The sequence below is a fragment of the Rhinichthys klamathensis genome, unplaced genomic scaffold (assembly GCF_029890125.1).
Source record: "Rhinichthys klamathensis goyatoka isolate OS25496 unplaced genomic scaffold, OSU_Roscu_1.1 h1tg000201l_1, whole genome shotgun sequence".
Lineage (NCBI taxonomy): Eukaryota > Metazoa > Chordata > Actinopteri > Cypriniformes > Leuciscidae > Rhinichthys > Rhinichthys klamathensis.
This window is the reverse complement of record NW_026606727.1, coordinates 1,283,017-1,305,000: the sequence shown is the minus strand read 5'-3', so window position 1 is coordinate 1,305,000 and position 21,984 is coordinate 1,283,017. Positions and strand designations below refer to the sequence as shown.

The window sequence follows — 21,984 nt, the reverse complement described above, 5'->3', positions numbered from 1 at the left end:
TTTTCCCCCAGAAAAACTAAAAAGAAGACTTTATACTTTGGTCCGTGATAATACCCCCCTAATGGCGAGTCTACTTTATATCCATGTGCTGTTAGAAATACTGGTGGAAAAAAAGTGCAGAGACAATTACATGGTAAGATTGGCAGTCTGAAGAGTTAGATCTTAATGAAAGACCTGTAATGGGACAGCATGTGCCGTGTATTGTATGCAGTCAGTCCTGATTTAGTGCTGCCGTCTGCCATGCTAACTGCATTAGGCCTTTAATTAATGCTAAGGGAACATTTTCAGACGGAGATTCAAACTGAAACCTCAAAGTATAGCCCAGAGAAGACTGATGCAAGATGACTGCAGTTGGAAAGGTTTTTTGCAGACACATCCAACCAAATATCTCATTTCTTTCAGTGAGGCTTTGTTCATGTTCCTTCTCATTTATGGGATGTTGGCAATTCTCAGCCCGCTCCTCTGATGGGTTTCTCTACTGATCTGTACAGCTCTTTTGTTCTTCTGTAGTATGTGTCAGTGGTTTTCAACTATAAATATAAGTCTGTTGAGTTTGTCCAAAAATGTTGTATTTAATAAATAAATAAATGGATGTTTTTATTTATTCTGACATTTCAATGTTTCATTTTAATGATATCCGATGTTGAATCCGACTTCTTAGTCATGAAGCAGAACCAGTTGATAAGCTCTGGTTTATGTGATATGGGACCAATTACCTAGTAGTTTATTGTTATTGCTTATGGCTAATGTTTATTTTCTCTCCCGTGTTTCCCTCAGGACTCCCCTCATTGCGGCTGGGGTTATTGGGGGATTGTTTGTGGTGATCATCGTGGGCCTGAGTGTTGCCATATCAGTCAGAAGGAAGAGCATCAAGAAGAAAAGAGCCTTGAGACGCTTCTTGGAGACTGAGGTTAGACAAAGTCCATCTTTTCTCTCTTTCTTTCTTTTCATACACAGCCTGAAAACCAGAAGGACCTTAACAGTAACAATCATAATCTGTTGATTGATATTCAGCTGTTTGTATTTAATTGTCAAAACCTTAATATTGTTTTTTATGATGTAATTAATTACAAAATGACAAAACGTAGTTCAACTTTATACAAATTCTAAAGACAGTTAAAAGTACCTAACTCAATCTGTTTTGATTACTATGTAAACCTCATGAACAGTCAAACTGAATTATTCCAATGCTGAGGATAATAGCCTATCTTTGCACCTCTTTTTAAAGAGATTGTATGTGTTAATTAAATGAACATTAATGAGAAGTCGTGTCCTTGCTGGTGGGATGTTGGCCTCACTTATGGCTTATTTTTCCTCTTAATGGTTACTGTTTCTGTCCTTCCTTTTCATTTACTCAATCTCCTTCTATCCTTCCTCTTAATATTGTTGTTTATTTTTCATATCACAGTGTGGGTGGAGGGTTCATAAATAGTGCAGGTTGCGCAAGTTTCTGTGCCCGAAGGTTCCAACCTCTCGTCTTCATGCTTACATATATCCTTATGGCCTCAGGCTTTGAACGGAGAGTACAATGCTCCTCAGATACTCCATAGAATAATCTGGAGCTGGCCCACGCATGCCACATAAGAAAGCACGTATTTGTGAAAATGGACATCATGTATGCCAATAACACAAATGGTCTTGAACGTTCCCATATCTCAATTTTCACTGGAATAGAGTGCTCCTATCACTATAAATTCATATTAAGTTGGAGCAGCACAATGCCACTTAGGTTTTTCAGCACCACGGACAGCTGATCTGTGTTTCAGCACCGCCTGCAGCGGACAGCTCCCTGGATCACAGCTCGTCCTCTCCCCTGGCTCTCCTCCGCCTTCTGTGTTCTGGCTCCTGATTTACAATTCCATTTAAATGAAGAAGTGCTATTGTTTTTTAATCAGGCGCTGTGATGAGCCGGGGGACGACGCAAAGGGTCGATAGAATGGCTGATTTACGCTCTCTCTCTCTAACTCTCATTTTCTCTTACGCTTCCCAATCTCTCCTACACACTTTCTCCCTTCATATTTTTATCAGGTTAACCTTCTCTATTTCTGTCTTTCTTTCCTGTATCTTCTCTCTTTGCTTTTTCTTCTTATCTCTGTCCCTCTCTTTCTCATCGCATTTCAATAGTTCCTTTATCACCAGGGGTTTTTATGCATTGATTGAACTCCCAAACTCTTATATGCGCCACATAATGGCTCAGAAAGACTAAATAAATTACAAGGAATTCATACACTATTGTCTGGGCTATTCAATTTATTTGAGTTATGGCCAAATGTTCATTGATTGTCCAGATTGATTTTAGCGTCACTGACAGCATCTTCCGTCCGTTGCTTTGTGTGTCTCAGTTGGTGGAGCCTCTGACGCCCAGCGGTGCGGCCCCAAACCAGGCCCAACTGCGCATTCTGAAAGAGACTGAGCTGAAACGGGTGAAGATTCTGGGAGCCGGGGCCTTTGGCACCGTCTACAAGGTAATGACATCAAAGAGGAGACAGAGGGAACTGAAGAAAGATATGTGCAGCCTGTATATTTTGATAAGGAAAGCATTATTGTAACTATTGCACATACATTTGCTAGGGGGTTATCAAAACTCTTAAAGGGATAGTTCACCCAAAAATAAAAATTCTGTCATTAATTACTCAACCTCATCTCGTTCCAAACCCGTAAGACCTTCGTTCATCTTCGGAACACAAATGAAGATCTTTTAATGAAATCCGAGAGCTTTCTGTCCCTCCATTGGCAGCTACGCAACTGACACTTTTGCACTTCAAAAAGTGCATAAAGAGATCGTAAAACTAATCCATATGAATTGAGCGGTTTAGTCCAAAGAGACACGATGGCTAGTTTATATGATGAACAGATTGAATTTAGGCTTTTATTCTATTATTTTATTAGGCTTTTATAACTTTTTTAAGCGTCAAAGTGGTAGTTGCATAGCTGTCAATGGAGGGACAGAAAGCTCTCAGATTTCATCAAAATATCTTAATTTGTGTTCTGAAGATAAACGAAAGTCTTACGGGTTTGGAATGACATGAGGGTGAGTAATTAATGACAGAATTAAAATTTGGGGGTGAACTATCCCTTTGACACTAAGGGCCCTATCTTGCACACAGCGCAATTGACTTTGTACACCGACGCATGTATCATTCCTATTTTGCACCCGACGCACAGCAGACTTTTCCCTCCACAGACGCACGTCGGTTAAATTAGGGAATGAACAGAGGAGGCGTGTTCCGGTGCAAACGTTCCCTGGTGCTATTTTGCAGTTCCAGAAAACAATTCCGCCACTGACCAGGAAAAACCTATAGTCTAAAGTCAGTGGCGCATTATTCAGATGCTATTTTAAGGGCGCATGCTTGGCCATAATGTAGCGTGTGCACAACACGTATACACTTTGCTTCTCTCATCTTCACAGACGCAGCAGTTCTCATTTTTGCAAATCATACATTATTACAAGGAAAAATATTAACACATGAGGCAAATCATTGTGGTATCCATGAAGATGTGAAAAAAATAGGCATAAAACTAGCTTACACATTTTCCCAAATTATTATAAGCCTGTTTAACCGAAGCTAATTTGGGTGGGTTTCTCCCATCCCCATACAATGTCACTTCTCTGTCTTTTACAGCCCTGATGAGAACGTCTGTCTCCTCGGCTGTGAACCGCTCCAGGCGTGCGCCTGGCAAATCCGCCATAATAATAGCAATCCGCCATGGAACAAGCGCGCCTGCTTTTAAAGGGAATGTGAGAAGACGCTCTGATTGGTTTATTGCACGTTACTCCCAAACCACACCTATGAGTAATGCAGCTACTTCAGACCAACCCATTTTAGATTTGCGTCGGGCGCAAGAGTAATTAATCCCGCCGGTATAATAGCAACAGTGCCCGAGATCCGCCGACAAAGTTACTTGTGTTTCGCATTTGTTACTTGCGTTTCAGATCGTTAAAATAGGGCCCTAAATATTGATTTGTTTTTATTTTATTTATTTTTTTGTGCATAACTTTCCCCATACGGTGCTATGAACATGAAAGATACACTAGTGTTCAAAAGTTTAGAGACAGTATGTTTTTAAAATAATTGTATTCAGCAAAGATGTATCAACATTTACATCGATAGAAAAAAATCAAGTATATGCTTTTCTTTTGAACTTTCTATTTATAATAGAATTTATAATAGATATTCCACATATCCAAATATTAAGCAGCACAACTGTTTTCTGAAGATTAGTATTAACTATATTGGTCAAATAAATGAGCCTTGGTGAGCATAAGAGACCTCTTTCAAAAGCATTTAAATATTTAACCAACCCCAAACATTTGATCTGTAGTGCACTTCAAATCAAAAGTGATCAAAACTCATGAAAATATCATACTTACTTTGAAGGAGGTATTTGAGTGTAGACTCTTTTTAATCACCTAACAACCAACTAAAACACCCTTATAACCACCTAGAACACCTTAGCAGTGTGTTAAGAACAGCTCAGAAGACTTTATCAACAATCTAGCATCAATGCATGCTAGTTTTGCATGAACATTCACATTTTCTACAGTAAAAAAAAAAAAACAGTGCATTTCCACACAATTCCCTCTAAGAAATATTTTTTTTTTTGTGATTTCAGGGTATCTGGGTTCCTGAGGGTGAGACTGTGAAGATTCCCGTGGCCATAAAGATCTTGAATGAGGCGACGGGCCCCAAAGCCAATGTAGAGTTCATGGATGTGAGTGTCACTCTGTTGCAAGGCTTGCGGCTGTAGTTTGTGTAATTCCACTAAGCGAATATTCAGCTCTTTAGCAGTTCAAAAGGAAAAATGCATGTAAACCTTGAAACATCTTCTTAGATGATGCAAGGACTATGAAACACTTACCAAAGGCAACACACACGCTGAGTGCAATCCAAAACAGGTTATTTCTGCTCATTTGCGTGTAGAAGCCAGTCCTTTTTCATGTTAGTAATGCATGTGTTTGTCTTCAGTAAGATATTTGAGCATATGTGCATGCATTAAAGCGTCCTCTCCATGACTCCCCCACGTAAGGTATTTCCCACAATTCATCAGTGTTAATGGGCATTTCACTTTCAGAATATTCTTAAGGGTTTGTAGATGAACAGATCCACTCATACTGCGCTTAAACAACAGACGCACGTGAAGGCGGCTCAGACGTGTATACGCTGGCCTCCGCTGTTGATTGGACGGGCACGCAATCATCTCAGCAGCTGGAGAATAGCAGGAGTGTGAATGCTCATTATATAACTGTCAAGTGTGTCATTTTATGTAGTGCTCAGATAATGGGTTTGTGTGTGTGTGTTTGTTGGATGTGTGTTACACGCTATTTTATTTTTTCAAAATGTTCGAACAAACGTAAGAGGATCCCTCCAAGGCCTGAAATCATATTAATGGCTGAGGTATCTTTTATTGCAGTAATATAACCTTATGGCCCGAGGTTTAGATATTATTTCTAAAATTATCCCCTCAGCTGTTTGTGGAAATTATATGTATTTTTTATGTTCTGCATTTTCTTAGTCCCTGATACTTTCATACTACGTGCCTTCTTTTGTTTGGACCACAGGTTAAATATGTTGGATATAAACTGGAATTTGGATCATAAATGTGTTCTCGTTTAATAAGATGCTTCACGCATTTCTTATTTTTGACTAGATTTACTTAATCACACTGTACTGAAGCACAGTAACTGAAATAGACAAGCATAAAGATTTTGTTAAATTTTGTAGATGCTCATCTTCAGCATGCAAGTGTGCAGTGTTAGTGATTTATGGGTAATAAGTCTGTCTAGTAAATCCTCCAGCTTACGCAATTGTCGTGAAACAAAGCGAATAAATCCAACACTCATTTTGCAGACTACACTCATTGCAGCAGACTATGACTATGGGGCTGTTCCACTTATGCATCTCAGTGGGACGTCATGGGTGTGTGTTTCAACATGCATGAGAAGTGCTTCAGAACAATTCTTGAATAAATTGTCTTTGCTAAAGCTGTTTGTAACATGTATGCACTTCTGTTTTTTGTAATTGAAACATGCTCTCATTTGTCAAATATAAGACACTGCCATTCAGTCTCACATATTTGTAGCCCAATAAGGCATGCACTGTTTATCTTGCTTCAGAATATGCCATCTTTTAACAGATAATGTATTGTTGGTATGAGCTGTGCAACAATAAAGCACACTACCGTTTCAAAGTGTGTGGGGTCCGTAAGATTTAGCAAGGACACATTAAATTGATCAAAAGTGACAGTAAATACATTTATAATGTTACAAAAGATTTCCATTTAAATAAATGCTGCTTCCATAACACAAAATAAGGTTGCGCAGCTTAATTGAATTGAAATTGAATGGAAACTGGTGTGTAAACATTTTTTTCAGGAATCTTTGATGAATAGAATGTTCAGAAGAAGCTTTTGTAACATACAATACTGTTCAAAAGTTTGGGGTCAGTAAGATTTTTTAATACTTTTATTCAGCAAGGTAAAAAATGGATCAAAAGTGACAGTAAAGACATTTATAATGTTACAAAAGATTTCTATTTCAGATAAATGCTGTTCTTTTGAACTTTCTATTCATCAAAGAATCCGGGGAAAAAATGTGTACACAACTGTTTTCAACATTGATAATAAGAATAAATGTTTCTTGAGCAGCAAATCAGCATGTTAGAAAGATTTCTGAAGGATCATGTGACACTGAAGACTGGAGTAATGATTTCCCAAATCAGGAATAAATAACATTTCAAAATATATTCAAATAGAAAACAGTTATTTTAAACTCTCATAATATTTCACAATAGCATAGTTTTTTTTTTTTTTACTATATTTTGGATTAAATAAATGCAGCCTCGGTGAGCAGAAGAGACTTATTTTAAAAACATAAAAAAATCTATCGATCCCAAACTTTTCAACAGTGTGTGTGTGTATATATATATATATACTAAAATCTAAAAGAACCAGCTGTGTTTACTTAATAAAAGAACAGTTTAAGACATTTACCTTACATGCTGTAAAATCTGAGATTTAATCCACTCATTGTGATTGATCGGTTATGGATTCCTGTGCTCTGAGTCACTGTTTTTTCCCTCCAGGAGGCTCTGATCATGGCCAGCATGGAGCATCCTCACTTGGTGCGGTTACTGGGTGTGTGTCTGAGCCCAACCATCCAGCTGGTCACTCAGCTCATGCCCCACGGCTGTCTGCTGGACTACGTGCACGAGCACAAAGACAACATCGGCTCCCAGTTACTGCTCAACTGGTGTGTTCAGATCGCCAAGGTAAGACACCCCAAATCCTGATTGAACCAGAGATTTAGAGATCTAGTTAAATGCAACATTAGTTGAGACCACTCTTATTTATCTTATATTTCTATTTGTACATATTAAATTCTTAAAGTGGTAAGAAATAACTTACTGTATGTTTAAAGTAAAAGTGTTTTTACTTGCTTTTTCTTTTTTTGGTCTGCTCTCTGAATTTACATTACATTAAAACACTGTTCAGATCTTCGCTCAATCTCTCTTCCTCCCAGTCATGCAGCGAGCATCATTTTGCCATATTTCTTTGACATTGGACCCCCAACCCCGTCTGCTGTCTGTACCACTCTGTTTATCTTCCTCCCACACCAATGGTGGTCATACTTCCTCCTCTCTGTGTCTCCCAGACTGGGAGTGCATCAGAGCAGCAACACCTCAAAGGCTGCTGGGATAGATAAGCAGCGTACAGCACGCTCTGTCTGATCTGAGCTCACAGTTGTATCTGTGAGCTTTGCTTTTTGTCACTCGAAACAAAACCTCTGACACCTCTGAGATGCAGAACTGTATATCAATTCTGTGTGTGTGTGGGAGGGGGGTTAAAACAATGATTTAAGCAGAACAGTAACAGAGCTATTTCAGGAATTATTGTTTGTTTACAAAATATTCTTAAAAGGAAAAGAAGAAAGGTATCTTGAATATGAGTGCACCGGGTTACACAGGAGTTACATCACAGATGGTAGTTGACATGACAATTTTAGCAGTGACTGCAGTATGAACTGATACACTTCAGCTAAAACTATTTTAAAGTTAACATGAAATGGTGTTTGCTGCCTGAATTGTATTTGATTATTAAAAAAATAGAGAGGGAGGGAAAGGGTACATACAGTACCTTTTAAAAATTATTTAGCAATGCTTTTGCGTTCTCTCGCAAATGTTTTGCATTTCCCTGAGAAACTTTGCGGTCGCTCGCAAAATGTATCCCTTAGAGTTTCCATATATTTTAGTTTCAGTATTGCCAGCTACTTTGTTTCCTTTTGCTCTGTCAACGGAAATGGTTGCAAACAAAGCCTTGGTGCAAATAAATCACACTTAGTAGTATGCTAAAAATGCGGTTTTAAATTCAGCAAGTGTTTCAGTTGAATGAATGATTCAATGACTCACTCATAAACTTGTTTGGTTCCTGAATTAATCTGTTTTTTTTTTTTTTTTAAGAAATGTTTGTGAGTGATTCATGACTCTCTCAAACAGTCAGCCCTTTGTCACCACCTACTTGGGTAACTATGTCACATGCAGAATGGGTTACTGAAAAACAAATAATTATAAATATTGTAATAAAATATTTTTATAATAGATACATTCTCTAATGCATACAAATACACTTTATAACCAATAGAAATGAATGTCCATGTTAGCCACTGCTGGTGTGAGTTTAGCTTTGTATTGTACAGATGAAGCCAGATTCAACTGTTTAAATGAATCTCATGCATTTAAATCATAGTTTAAGAGGGCTAGTTGGTATTCAGGTGTTTGGTTGCTGTACTCACATGACCACTTCAGTGGCTTTCCAAATCAGCCATGCAGAATAAAGATTTTAGGCACAATACTTTTGAGAAATGTTAACCTGAAGTGATACAACCAGAGGTTATTATTTATGTATTAGGCTCACCTTATGATAGTCTTTCTAAGAGCAGGCTGCAATGTGGGAGTAAAAGCAGACAGTGTCTGACCTGTTCTTTTCAATATAAAACGGGCAAAACGAGCCAAGGCTTTAGAAATGTCACCTCATATACTCATTGTTAAATTACTGGCTTCAAAATAATACCATAAACCAACCTTTCACCGATGCATTATACAAAGATATAGAGAGATATTTCAGTTAGCCAATTCCTTGGACATATACAGTATATTAAGCCCTATTGCAAACAACTGCGGTGATTGTGGATGTGGTTCATCTTTATCAGTGAAACAGGGCTTTGGTGTTTCTGAAACTGTTTGTTTTGCATACCTTTTATTTGAATCCATTGCACAAAGATGACCAGTTACTATACACCAACTCATTTTGAGAAGAAAAAAATAATTTTTTACTTATGTTTTGTTGTGGTCCATGCATTATTGATGAAGCAAAACCGTGGTATATGCATTATTTACAAGTACCTTATTACAGACATAGAGTGTGTTGTTTTTGCAATGCCCTCTTCATGCAGCTTCTTTGACATTTACACTCATACTCAAACAGTGTGTGTGTGTGTATTAGGCCACCTGGCTATGAGGTGTTTCTTCTAATGAGGCCAGAGGAAAAGAAAAAACGTCAAATAAACAGAGAAAGGACAATCAGGTTTGAGAGATAGTTGTGTAGTTATATATTGTTCTATACAGTGTGTGTGTATGTATGCAGGTCCTTCTCAAAAAATTAGCATATTGTGATAAAGTTCATTATTTTCCATAATGTAATGATAAAAATTAAACTTTCATATATTTTAGATTCATTGCACACCAACTGAAATATTTCAGGTCTTTTATTGTTTTAATACTGATGATTTTGGCATACAGCTCATGAAAACCCAAAATTCCTGTCTCAAAAAATTAGCATATTTCATCCGACCAATAAAAGAAGTGTTTTTAAATACAAAAAAAAAGTCAACCTTCAAATAATTATGTTCAGTTATGCACTCAATAGTCAATACTTGGTCGGGAATCCTTTTGCAGAAATGACTGCTTCAATGCGGCGTGGCATGGAGGCAATCAGCCTGTGGCACTGCTGAGGTGTTATGGAGGCCCAGGATGCTTCGATAGCGGCCTTAAGCTCATCCAGAGTGTTGGGTCTTGCGTCTCTTAACTTTCTCTTCACAATATCCCACAGATTCTCTATGGGGTTCAGGTCAGGAGAGTTGGCAGGCCAATTGAGCACAGTAATACCATGGTCAGTAAACCATTTACCAGTGGTTTTGGCACTGTGAGCAGGTGCCAGGTCGTGCTGAAAAATGAAATCTTCATCTCCATAAAGCTTTTCAGCAGATGGAAGCATGAAGTGCTCCAAAATCTCCTGATAGCTAGCTGCATTGACCCTGCCCTTGATAAAACACAGTGGACCAACACCAGCAGCTGACATGGCACCCCAGACCATCACTGACTGACATAATGACACTGGACTTCAGGCATTTTGGCATTTCCTTCTCCCCAGTCTTCCTCCAGACTCTGGCACCTTGATTTCCGAATGACATGCAAAACTGAGCAACAGTCCAGTGCTGCTTCTCTGTAGCCCAGGTCAGGCGCTTCTGCTGCTGTTTCTGGTTCAAAAGTGGCTTGACCTGGGGAATGCGGCACCTGTAGCCCATTTCCTGCACACGCCTGTGCACGGTGGCTCTGGATGTTTCTACTCCAGACTCAGTCCACTGCTTCTGCAGGTCCCCCAAGGTCTGGAATCGGTCCTTCTCCACAATCTTCCTCAGGGTCCGGTCACCTCTTCTCGTTGTGCAGCGTTTTTTGCCACAATTTTTCCTTCCCACAGACTTCCCACTGAGGTGCCTTGATACAGCACTCTGGGAACAGCCTATTTGTTCAGAAATTTCTTTCTGTCTTACCCTCTTGCTTGAGGGTGTCAATGATGGCCTTCTGGACAGCAGTCGGGTCGGCAGTCTTACCCATGATTGCGGTTTTGAGTAATGAAACAGGCTGGGCTCAGGAATTTTTTTTTTGCAGGTGTTTAGAGTTAATTAGTTGATTCAGATGATTAGGTTAATAGCTTGTTTAGAGACCCTTTTCATGATATGCTAATTTTTTGAGACAGGAATTTTGGGTTTTCATGAGCTGTATGCCAAAATCATCAGTATTAAAACAATAAAAGACCTGAAATATTTCAGTTGGTGTGCAATGAATCTGCAATGAATATATATACACTCACCGGCCACTTTATTAGGTACCCCATGCTAGTAACGGGTTGGACCCCCTTTTGCCTTCAGAACTGCCTCAATTCTTCGTGGCATAGATTCAACAAGGTGCTGGAAGCATTCCTCAGGGAGTTTGGTCCATATTGACATGATGGCATCACACAGTTGCCGCAGATTTGTCGGCTGCACATCCATGATGCGAATCTCCCGTTCCACCACATCCCAAAGATGCTCTATTGGGTTGAAATCTGGTGACTGTGGAGGCCATTTTAGTACAGTGAACTCATTGTCATGTTCAAGAAACCAATTTGAAATGATTAGAGCTTTGTGACATGGTGGAAGTAGCCATCAGAGGATGGGTACATGGTGGCCATAAAGGGATGGACATGGTCAGAAACAATGCTCAGGTAGGCCGTGGCATTTAAACGATGCCCAATTGGCACTAAGGGGCCTAAAGTGTGCCAGGAAAACATCCCCCACACCATTACACCACCACCACCAGCCTGCACAGTGGGAACAAGGCATGATGGTTCCATGTTCTCATTCTGTTTACGCCAAATTCTGACTCTAACATCTGAATGTCTCAACAGAAATCGAGACTCATCAGACCAGGCAACATTTTTCCAGTCTTCAACTGTTCAATTTTGGTGAGCTCTTGCAAATTGTAGCCTCTTTTTCCTATTTGTAGTGGAGATGAGTGGTACCCGGTGGAGTCTTCTGCTGTTGTAGCCCATCCGCCTCAAGGTTGTGCGTGTTGTGGCTTCACAAATGCTTTGCTGCATACCTCGGTTGTAACGAGTGGTTATTTCAGTCACTGTTGCCCTTCTATCAGCTCGAACCAGTCTGGCCATTCTCCTCTGACCTCTGGCATCAACAAGGCATTTCCGCCCACAGAACTGCCGCTCACTGGATGTTTTTTCTTTTTCGGACCATTCTCTGTAAACCCTAGAGATGGTTGTGCGTGAAAATCCCAGTAGATTAGCAGTTTCTGAAATACTCAGACCAGCCCTTCTGGCACCAACAATCATGCCACGTTCAAAGTCACTCAAATCAACTTTCTTCCCCATACTGATGCTCGGTTTGAACTGCAGGAGATTGTCTTGACCATGTCTACATGCCTAAATGCACTGAGTTGCCGCCATGTGATTGGCTGCTTAGAAATTAAGTGTTAACGAGCAGTTGGACAGGTGTACCTAATAAAGTGGCCGGTGAGTGTATATGATAACAAGAACGGACTCAGTTGTTTTTGGAGACAATGATGAATTGCCCATTGTCCTTGTGACAATTTTTCAAGTACTTCTTCTTGCAGTTCACAAGACACTTAGTGCCATCTTCTTTATACGTATAATGCAAGCCATTCTGACAGTCATTGAACAGATTGTACAAACTTCAGTGTCAGGCAAGTAGTTCACATTTGTACTTGCCCTGCAAACATTTTCACTGGCCCCACCACAAAAGAATGGTCAATTTTTATTTTTAGCAATGCATTTTATATTTATTTATTTATATACATATATCTTTATCTTTTCCCCATACTGATGCTCGGTTTGAACTGCAGGAGATTGTCTTGACCATGTCTACATGCCTAAATGCACTGAGTTGCCGCCATGTGATTGGCTGCTTAGAAATTAAGTGTTAACGAGCAGTTGGACAGGTGTACCTAATAAAGTGGCCGGTGAGTGTATATGATAACAAGAACGGACTCAGTTGTTTTTGGAGACAATGATGAATTGCCCATTGTCCTTGTGACAATTTTTCAAGTACTTCTTCTTGCAGTTCACAAGACACTTAGTGCCATCTTCTTTATACGTATAATGCAAGCCATTCTGACAGTCATTGAACAGATTGTACAAACTTCAGTGTCAGGCAAGTAGTTCACATTTGTACTTGCCCTGCAAACATTTTCACTGGCCCCACCACAAAAGAATGGTCAATTTTTATTTTTAGCAATGCATTTTATATTTATTTATTTATATACATATATCTTTACCAAAAAAAAAAAATGTGTTAATTAAAATATATTTTTTCCTTTACAGAAATTAAATAAAAGATTTTTAAGTATTTTGGTGGATTTTTTTTCTTTGCAAAAAAATACAAAAAAAACATAGTGTTATTGATGGTTGCAAGACCAAACATTTAAGTTTGTAAGGCATTAAAACATGGATGTACAAAATCAATGATTGTAAATGTTTCAGTAAGAACACAGCCCTGACCCTAAAGGCCATGTGTCTGTTCTGTCAGCTAGACTGAATCTCTCTCACACTGACCTCGGGTCAGCAGGTCATCCTTATTGTTGAGCCCTGCAGAGTTATGACTACTGTAACCGGACAAAGCGATTGTTCTTCCGGAGAGGGTACTGTAATGTACCAAAAAAAAAAGAATGAAAGAGGACATGAAGAAAAAAAGCGTTTTTTTAACAAGTACCATTCAAAGAGATAGAACATGGCAAAGTGTCCTAGAAGACTACAGGCCTATTTTTGTGGTTTGTCTCACTGTGCCCAATGGGTTAATGGCAGTCTGGGGAAAAAAGTACACTTCATGCAATAGATTATTGATGAAATAATCAGGCATGATAGGAATTTTAATAAGTAGATTAATAAATGAATAATGCAATGAGATGAGATGCAGAGGTGCACTAAACCAGCATTTGCACTTCCTTATTTCATTCACATTTCAAGTGTGCTCTGTTAATGAATTCGACATGTGTGTGTGGAACGGAATAGATGTGATCAAGTGTAGATGCTTTAAAAACTGACTCACTCAAGAGCCAACCAACATAAGCCTGACGTGTGAAGGTTAAATTTTGATGCCCTGTGAGATCACCAGAGACCCCCAGTAGTACTTTTTATTAAAGAAAAGGTCAGGCACTTGTTTGTTGTGTGTGCGCGTGTGTGTGTGTGTGTGTGTGTGCGCGCGTGCGTGTGTGTGTGTTTGGGTGAGAGACAAAAACAGTGATTTATTGTGACTTCTACTGGCCATTTGCCGCAACCTTCATCCTCTTAGCGTGTGAGTATTTTTGTATAGTGGCAGTCTTTGTGAACAGGTGAGATCTTCAAGTAAGGATAGAGCAGTACAAAGCAGCACCATCTCTCAAATTAACAGTGTGGAGCTGACAACCATCTGCAACCATGCAAGACTGAAGTTTCCCTCATACTAATTGTGAGGCACTGTACCATAACATTTATGCAGTAATTACACATTTGGTCATTGTGTTTTGAATGTTTACCACTAGAGTCTATATTTTCCGAGTGGCATTTAAGAAAACAGCTTAGAGGTGTAATTGTTAAGGAAACAGACTGTGACACACAGGAAGTGACAGCACAGGCAAACAACAGAACACACAGCATGAAACTGAATTCACACATGCATGCACACTCATTAGGACTGCATCCCATGAACTTCTTTTACAGCCCATTTTTCAGATGTTAAGCTTCATTTACATAGTCATTCTGGAATCAGAGAGAGCTGATGTTTGTGCCTGCGTCTTTCAGGGACTACTGAGTTAACGGTCCTGCCGGCGACTGTCCATCAGTTTCCAGTATACGTCCTATGGCGAGCCCCAAAGGGAAAAATACACATCACAGTAGTTTCAAGTAATTCGAAGTTTGAATTAGTCCATCCATTTCTAAAAGTTTGACCCATTTTGGTTGATTTGCAGACCGTTGCTAACAAACATATGATAAAACAAAATAGTATGTAAATATATTTTAGGGGAGAGAGGTGTATATATTAAATAAAAAGTCAGAATTGCGTGATATAAAGTTGCAATTGTGAGAAATAAACTCGCAATTCTGACTTTTTTTTCTCCGAATTGCATGTTTATATCTCGCAATTCTGACTTTATAACATATATATAAAGTCAGAATTGCATGATATAAAGTCAGAATTGTGAGAGATAAATTCGCAATTGCGAGAAAAAAGTCAGAATTACAAGTTTATTTCTCACAATTGTGAGTTTATATCTCACTATTGCGAGTTTATTTCTCGCAATTCTGATTTTATAACAATTGTGAGTTTATATCTCGCAATTCTGACTTCATATCTCACAATTCTGACTTTATAACACGCAATTGCGACTTTATATCACGCAATTCTGACTTTATATCTCACAATTCTGAGAAATAAAGTCAGAATTGCAAGATGTAAACTCGCAATTGTGAGATAAAAAGTCACCATTATCTTTTAAAATGTTTTATTCTGTGGCGGAAACAAGCTTCCATATTATATAGAGAGAGCGAGAAATAAAATTAATTATATAATGCTTAATTATGTCAATTTTCCTCCAAAACACACTTGACATGGTTCTGCCAGTTGGAAGAGAACTTTATAATGGAAAGTGTAAATACACTCTGGGTAGACGGTGGTTTAAATTTCATTTCAAGTTACAGAGTTCTTATTAAGAACAATGATGATACTGATACAATCACAGGCAACAATTATCCCTTTTATCCTTTCATGGTTCATTTCATCTGAGGAAATCTTGGAATCCTCCCATTCTTCGTGTTTGAAGCTAAGCCAATAGAATTTTCAATAGATGTAATTAAATTGACGCTTGATATTCAATGGTTTTAGTTGAGATGACAATTGTCTGGCTTCTAACTTGCTAATTATAATCTACGGATTGACCGTAGATAAAGATATGTGAAGATGTCTTGAAAGAACACCTTTCCTGAACAATGTAACCTAATTAGCTAAATAAAGCTGGAACTGTCATCCCGGTTAGCTCATACCTGAACCTAGATCTCTCAGATTTGAATTGAACCTTTAAAAACATCCTCTGAGTCCTGCAAACCCAAGACAAACAAACGGATGCAAAGCAATTTACTTTAAAGGCCATCCGTACAGATCTTTTCCAATATTCATATGAAATATATTTTGTATTTCTCCCACACACAATCATTCATCTCACATACCTCTTCTTCACTCTTTCTCAAGCTTGCTTTTTTATGCTGGGCTGCTGAAATTTTAAACAGGTAAGAGAGAGAGTAAGACAGCACAGGTGTCAGAGAACACAGAGGCTTTCTCAGCTCAGTAAACCTGCAGACACTAGAGCGACTCGCCAGTGTTAGATGAAGTTAAAAGGGACACCAACAGTTTAGCAGGGGCTTCAATTTCAATTATCTGGATATCAAAACTGCCTGTCTAACAGAGCAGCTTTAATTGCTTTGACCTCTGTGAATCTGTCGGTTGTTTGTGGTGGGAACGAGGGGGGTATGGGGACCTGTCATTTGTCCCCAATTTCTATGAGCATGTCATGTGACGTGCAACAACAAAAAAAACAGCTGTAACTTTCTAAAGAGTTTTATGAAAGATATGCTAAGAAAAGAAGTTTGAGTGTTGTTTTTGTTGTGTTCTAAACCCAAGTAAGCCGCCTACATAGGTGGCGTTTATAGGCACACTCCGTGCATTCCGAAAGGTTGGGTAGAAATATTATGCTTAAGGGTAGAAACAAGAGTCTTTTGTTTTATTAGCTAAACTATTTAATACATTTTTGTTAATTTAAATAAAATATAAATATTAGATTAATATAAATTAGATATATATTTGGTGCTTGGCAACTAAAATGAAATAAGTTTAGTTAAGTCTAAAAAAAGTTAAGTCTAAAAGTACTAACTGTAAATAAATAAAACCTAAAATTGAACTAAAACTTAATTAAAAATAAATTAATCCTAAAAAAAAAATGACAAAAGCATACAAAATTACTAAAACGTTAAATAAAATTGAAATGGAAACTGAAAATATAAAAATAAAACTTAATTCAAAACAGATGAATAAAAAATATCTAATTAATAAAAGTTAATAATAGTAGATAAATCATACTAAAATAGCACTGATAATTAGCAGATAATGCAATAGCAGAAGGCATTGTGACAAGCTCAGTAAAAAAGACAGACATAGAGATATTATGAGAAATATCTTTACGTGTTTTGTCAATACAATAGGAGTCAATGGTCACCAAAACTGTTTGGTTACCAACATTCTTTAAAATATCTTATGTGTTTCGCAAAAGAAAGTCATACAGGTTTGGAACGACATGAGTGAAGGATGACAGAATTTTCATTTTTGCGTGAACTATCACTGAGAATTCAGAGACCCTCATTCACTGTTCTGTACATTAGTCTACTAATATAGTCCACTTGAGGGAGTGAATGAAAACGAGCGAGAAAATTCGGACACTGCGCTGGAAGGGCTGCCACTTTTTTATAGTTTGTGCTTACTGTTTAATAATCATTTGAAACTTAGCAAACTGGCAGCTCCAGTAGTAATGAAAACATTTATAGTGTACTCTGCCATGGAAAGTAGTATGTATAAACCTTAATTAAACAATTTAGTAATCAATTAAAAAGGAATTTATACTTGTATGATATTACGCTGTACACATATTGGACTAGCGGTTTGGACCTGCGGGCTCCATCTTCTGGCGAGACGCTACCCTCACAGTGCATTATGGGTATTCTCTACCCGTTGAGTGTACATCAATTGTACACTCATTATTGTGGTGCATCATGGGATTGAATGAGTGCACTCAATAACGTCCACTATGGTTTTGGACACCTCCACAAACGTGCCCTATTTAAGGGTATAGGAGGCGATTTCGAGCACAGCCCTGGAATTGAATTGGTCACAGCTAATACAGGTGTTGAATTTGTATTGGAATGACAGGAAGAGAAAATTAAGCATATAATTGCTTTTATCATACTTAAAGAGCAATAGATACATGTGAGTCATTAGCAAATGCAATCATCTAATCTGAATATAAACCGTTTTCCTTTTGCCGTTTCATCAAGCCCTCTGCAATTAGCTGGAGACGATAATGACTTGGATCGATTGTTGTGCTATTTCATCAGGTCAAGTTAGCCATATTTACCACAGGCGGCCATCTGTTATGCTGTAGCGTGTACAGAAAGCATGACTAGCCATGTGGCTGCGTGCAGAGAGTATCACGGACTGCTCACTGGCCGCTCGCACAGACAGAGACAGAGACAGACAGCTGGGAGCACAGATGCACATTTGGAGCAGAAATGTCTGGGAAAACAGGAGAGGTTGTCTGAATTGCTGACTGACACTTAGCACTTGTCTGTTGGAATTGAGGTTTTCCACCAGGGCTAGTTTCATAAGGCACAGGATTTAAATGAGTTTTATGGTGGACATAAACTGATATACACACAGCCAATATTAGACCCCTAGAGACGCCTGGACAAAGTACATGATTAATAGACTGGAGCTTAAAGGAGTACAAAAAAAAGAAACCAGAAATAATTTACTCACCCTCATGATATTCCAACATGTATTTTCCTCCTTCTGTGTAATAAAAATGTAGATTTTACGCAAAATACTGCGTAATAACTGCTCTTTACATACACTCCATATGACTTCATATAAAATATAGCCTATATAAACATGACTTAATACCGGTATGTGATGATGAAACCATTTACAAATGAAAGAAAACCTGTCAGAGTTGGAACAACATGGTAACAAGTAAATAATGACAAAATTGCCATTGTTGGGCAAACTCTTTAAATGGCTTTAATTGTATCATATTTGTGAGAAGATAATCTTTTATACTAACAATATTATTCTAGCTTTAAAATTACAGACTATTGATTGTTCCTATAAACCTAACAAACGGTTTTCCCCAGAGAAAATGTGATTGTCCCCACTTTAGGATAGTCTTCATTTAGCTCTGACATACAGTGCCTATCTGCCCTGATCTCACACCTTTCTCCCACACTCTTTTGTTGTTTCTGTTTTCTCTGCATTTCTGGCTTGTGCATGTGTAGTCCAAGCCAGACATTTGCTGTCAGAAGGAGTTTTTGCTCTGAAACATAAAACACACGCACATTTGGCATAGCGCTTTAAGTTAAAGGAGCGTAAGAATGAATGTGTTGTGCCGCCTCAAGCAAAATGACTTTCCCCTTTTCTCATTTCTGAAGAAAATGCTTTTTGTTTGTTTGTTTTATTTTTCTTCCAGGCATGCGAACATCAGCAGAGCGCCATCCATACACAGAGTTTAGTATCTAGTTTATAATATAATAAACATTATACTAAACTTTGTGTATGGATGGTGCTCTGCTTATGTATATATAAAACATTTTTTGGAAAGAAATTAAAGAAATGAATAATTATATTCAGCAAGGATGTAATAAATTGATCAAAAGTGACAGTATAGACATTTATTATGCTGCAAAAGCTTTCTATTTCAGATAAATGCTGTTCTTTTGAACTTTCTATTCATCAAATAATCCTGAAAAGAAAATGTACACAACTGTTTTCAACATTGATAATAATGATAAATGTTTCTTGAGCATCAAATCATCATATTAGATTGATTTCTGAAGGATCATGACACTGAAACCTGGAGTAATGATTGAAAATTCAGCTTTACCAGCTTTGCATTTTAAAATATATTCAAATAGAAAACCGTTATTTTGTAAAAATATTTCACAATATTTCTGTTTTTGCTGTATTTTGGACCAAATAAATGAAGCCTTGGTCAGCAGAAGAGACTTCTTTAAAAACATAAAAAAAATCTTACCGTTCTAATAATTTTGGCCACCACTGTATATATTAACCCAGTCACACTCTCTATAGCACGCATTGTGTTTATTGTGCAATTTATACGCTAAAATTAGTTTTTACGTGCATATGATACGCATGGGTAGGTTTAGGGTATTAGTAGTGTTGTGGGGTGCGTGTGTATTATACGTTTGGGTAGGATTTTATATATATATATATATATATATATAAAAAATGTTATGTATATTTATAATTTAATTATTTTATTACATAATATATATTTTTAATTAATACTTTTATTCAGCAAGGATGAAGTAAATTGATTAAAAGTAACAGTAAAGATATTACATTGATAGAAAAAAATCTAATTCAAATCAATGCTGTTTTTTAACTGATAAAAATAAGAAATGTTTCTTGAGCACTAAATCAGCATATTAGAATGATTTTTGAAGGATCATGTGACACTGAAGACTGTAGTAATGATGCTGAAAATTACATTTGAAAATATATTAAAATAGACAGCAGATATTTTTTTTTTTATTATTATTGTTTATTTATTTTTTTTTTTTACTTAATTGGTGGGAACCAAAAAGATTAATCACAACAAATTGACAAGTTTATCACTACTAGGCATGTGACGGTATCAAATTTTCATGTTGCAATAATTGCTGAAGCTTTTATCACGGTATACAGTATTATCACGATATTGAAATAAGTTGAATTATTAGGCCCGTCGTCAGTTATTCCTTACATATCGTATTACCAAATACCGGCACATGTCTAATCACAAAACGCTTAAGTCAACAAAATCGTAAGAAATTGTATAGATGATTGCACAAGCCATTGTAAAATAGCCGATATTCACACACCAGTGACAGTTCATTACATTTCCCAAAAGCCTTATGCTGATGCCCTTATCATGGCTGCCACAGAGGTTTACTCATTGTTGCAATGGAGCCAGACCAGCCTCAGAGGAAAGGCATGAACATCCCCTTTTCCTGAAAAAAAATACACACACCGGCCCCCCAGCGCAAAACACAACCTGCAATATTGATTTGCAAGACCTGCGCCCAACAGACACTAGAGGACAGAGCTGTGTTTTGGGGAGCAGACAGGTGTGTATAATTTACTGTGGCCCGAGGAAGGCCAGACCTCGCTCTGAATCTGTAAACAATTGTTCAGGCCAGGTCAGAGAAAAAAATGGGGGAGAAAAATACTCTAAAATGGGGCAGAAGCCAATGTTGTTAGAAAGCAAATGGGCGGCTGTGCCAATGAACTATCTGAGATCATATCTAGAGTAAATTAATCATCCAGAAAATGAGTGTTAAGCTCTTCTTTGTGCCCTGGTGTAATGCCACATGAGGCAAAGGACGACTGCATGACCTTACAGCTGATGCATTCACACTGGATTGAGCTGTTTGATTTAAAGGGATAGTTCACCAAAAATGAAAATTATGGAGACATGTGCTCACCCGCATGTCATTTCAAAGAAGATTCATTCTTCTGTGGAACACAAAAGGAGGTTTTGCTGACTGTGTAGGGTGCACTTTTCAATGCAGATACAGGAGAAAGGCTCCAAAAAAGATAATAAAGTAGTCTATATGAATTGCACACATACACTCACCTAAAGGATTATTAGGAACACCTGTTCAATTTCTCATTAATGAAATTATCTAATCAACCAATCACATGGCAGTTGCTTCAATGCATTTAGGGGTGTGGTCCTGGTCAAGACAATCTCCTGAACTCCAAACTGAATGTCAGAATGGGAAAGAAATGTGATTTAAGCAATTTTGAGCGTGGCATGGTTGTTGGTGCCAGACGGGCCGGTCTGAGTATTTCACAATCTGCTCAGTTACTGGGATTTTCACGCACAACCATTTCTAGGGTTTACAAAGAATGGTGTGAAAAGGGAAAAACATCCAGTATGCGGCAGTCCTGTGGGCGAAAATGCCTTGTTGATGCTAGAGGTCAGAGGAGAATGGGCCGACTGATTCAAGCTGATAGAAGAGCAACTTTGACTGAAATAACCACTCGTTACAACCGAGGTATGCAGCAAAGCATTTGTGAAGCCACAACACACACAACCTTGAGGCGGATGGGCTACAACAGCAGAAGACCCCACCGGGTACCACTCATCTCCACTACAAATAGGAAAAAGAGGCTACAATTTGCAAGAGCTCACCAAAATTGGACAGTTGAAGACTGGAAAAAATGTTGCCTGGTCTGATGAGTCTCGATTTCTGTTGAGACATTCAGATGGTAGAGTCAGAATTTGGTGTAAACAGAATGAGAACATGGATCCATCATGCATTGTTACCACTGTGCAGGCT

At 38.0% G+C, this 21,984-nt stretch overlaps 1 protein-coding gene across 1 annotated transcript in view; it reads left to right on the top strand.

Moving 5' to 3' along the window:
- erbb4b (erb-b2 receptor tyrosine kinase 4b) overlaps positions 1 to 21,984 on the top strand; it is a 183,119-nt gene that overhangs the window by 130,015 nt on the left and 31,120 nt on the right. The window contains exons 17-20 of the mRNA XM_056263228.1: positions 778 to 910; positions 2,343 to 2,465; positions 4,615 to 4,713; positions 7,083 to 7,268. Coding sequence (XP_056119203.1) covers positions 778 to 910; positions 2,343 to 2,465; positions 4,615 to 4,713; positions 7,083 to 7,268 — 541 coding nt within the window. The remainder of the gene's footprint in view (positions 1 to 777; positions 911 to 2,342; positions 2,466 to 4,614; positions 4,714 to 7,082; positions 7,269 to 21,984) is intronic.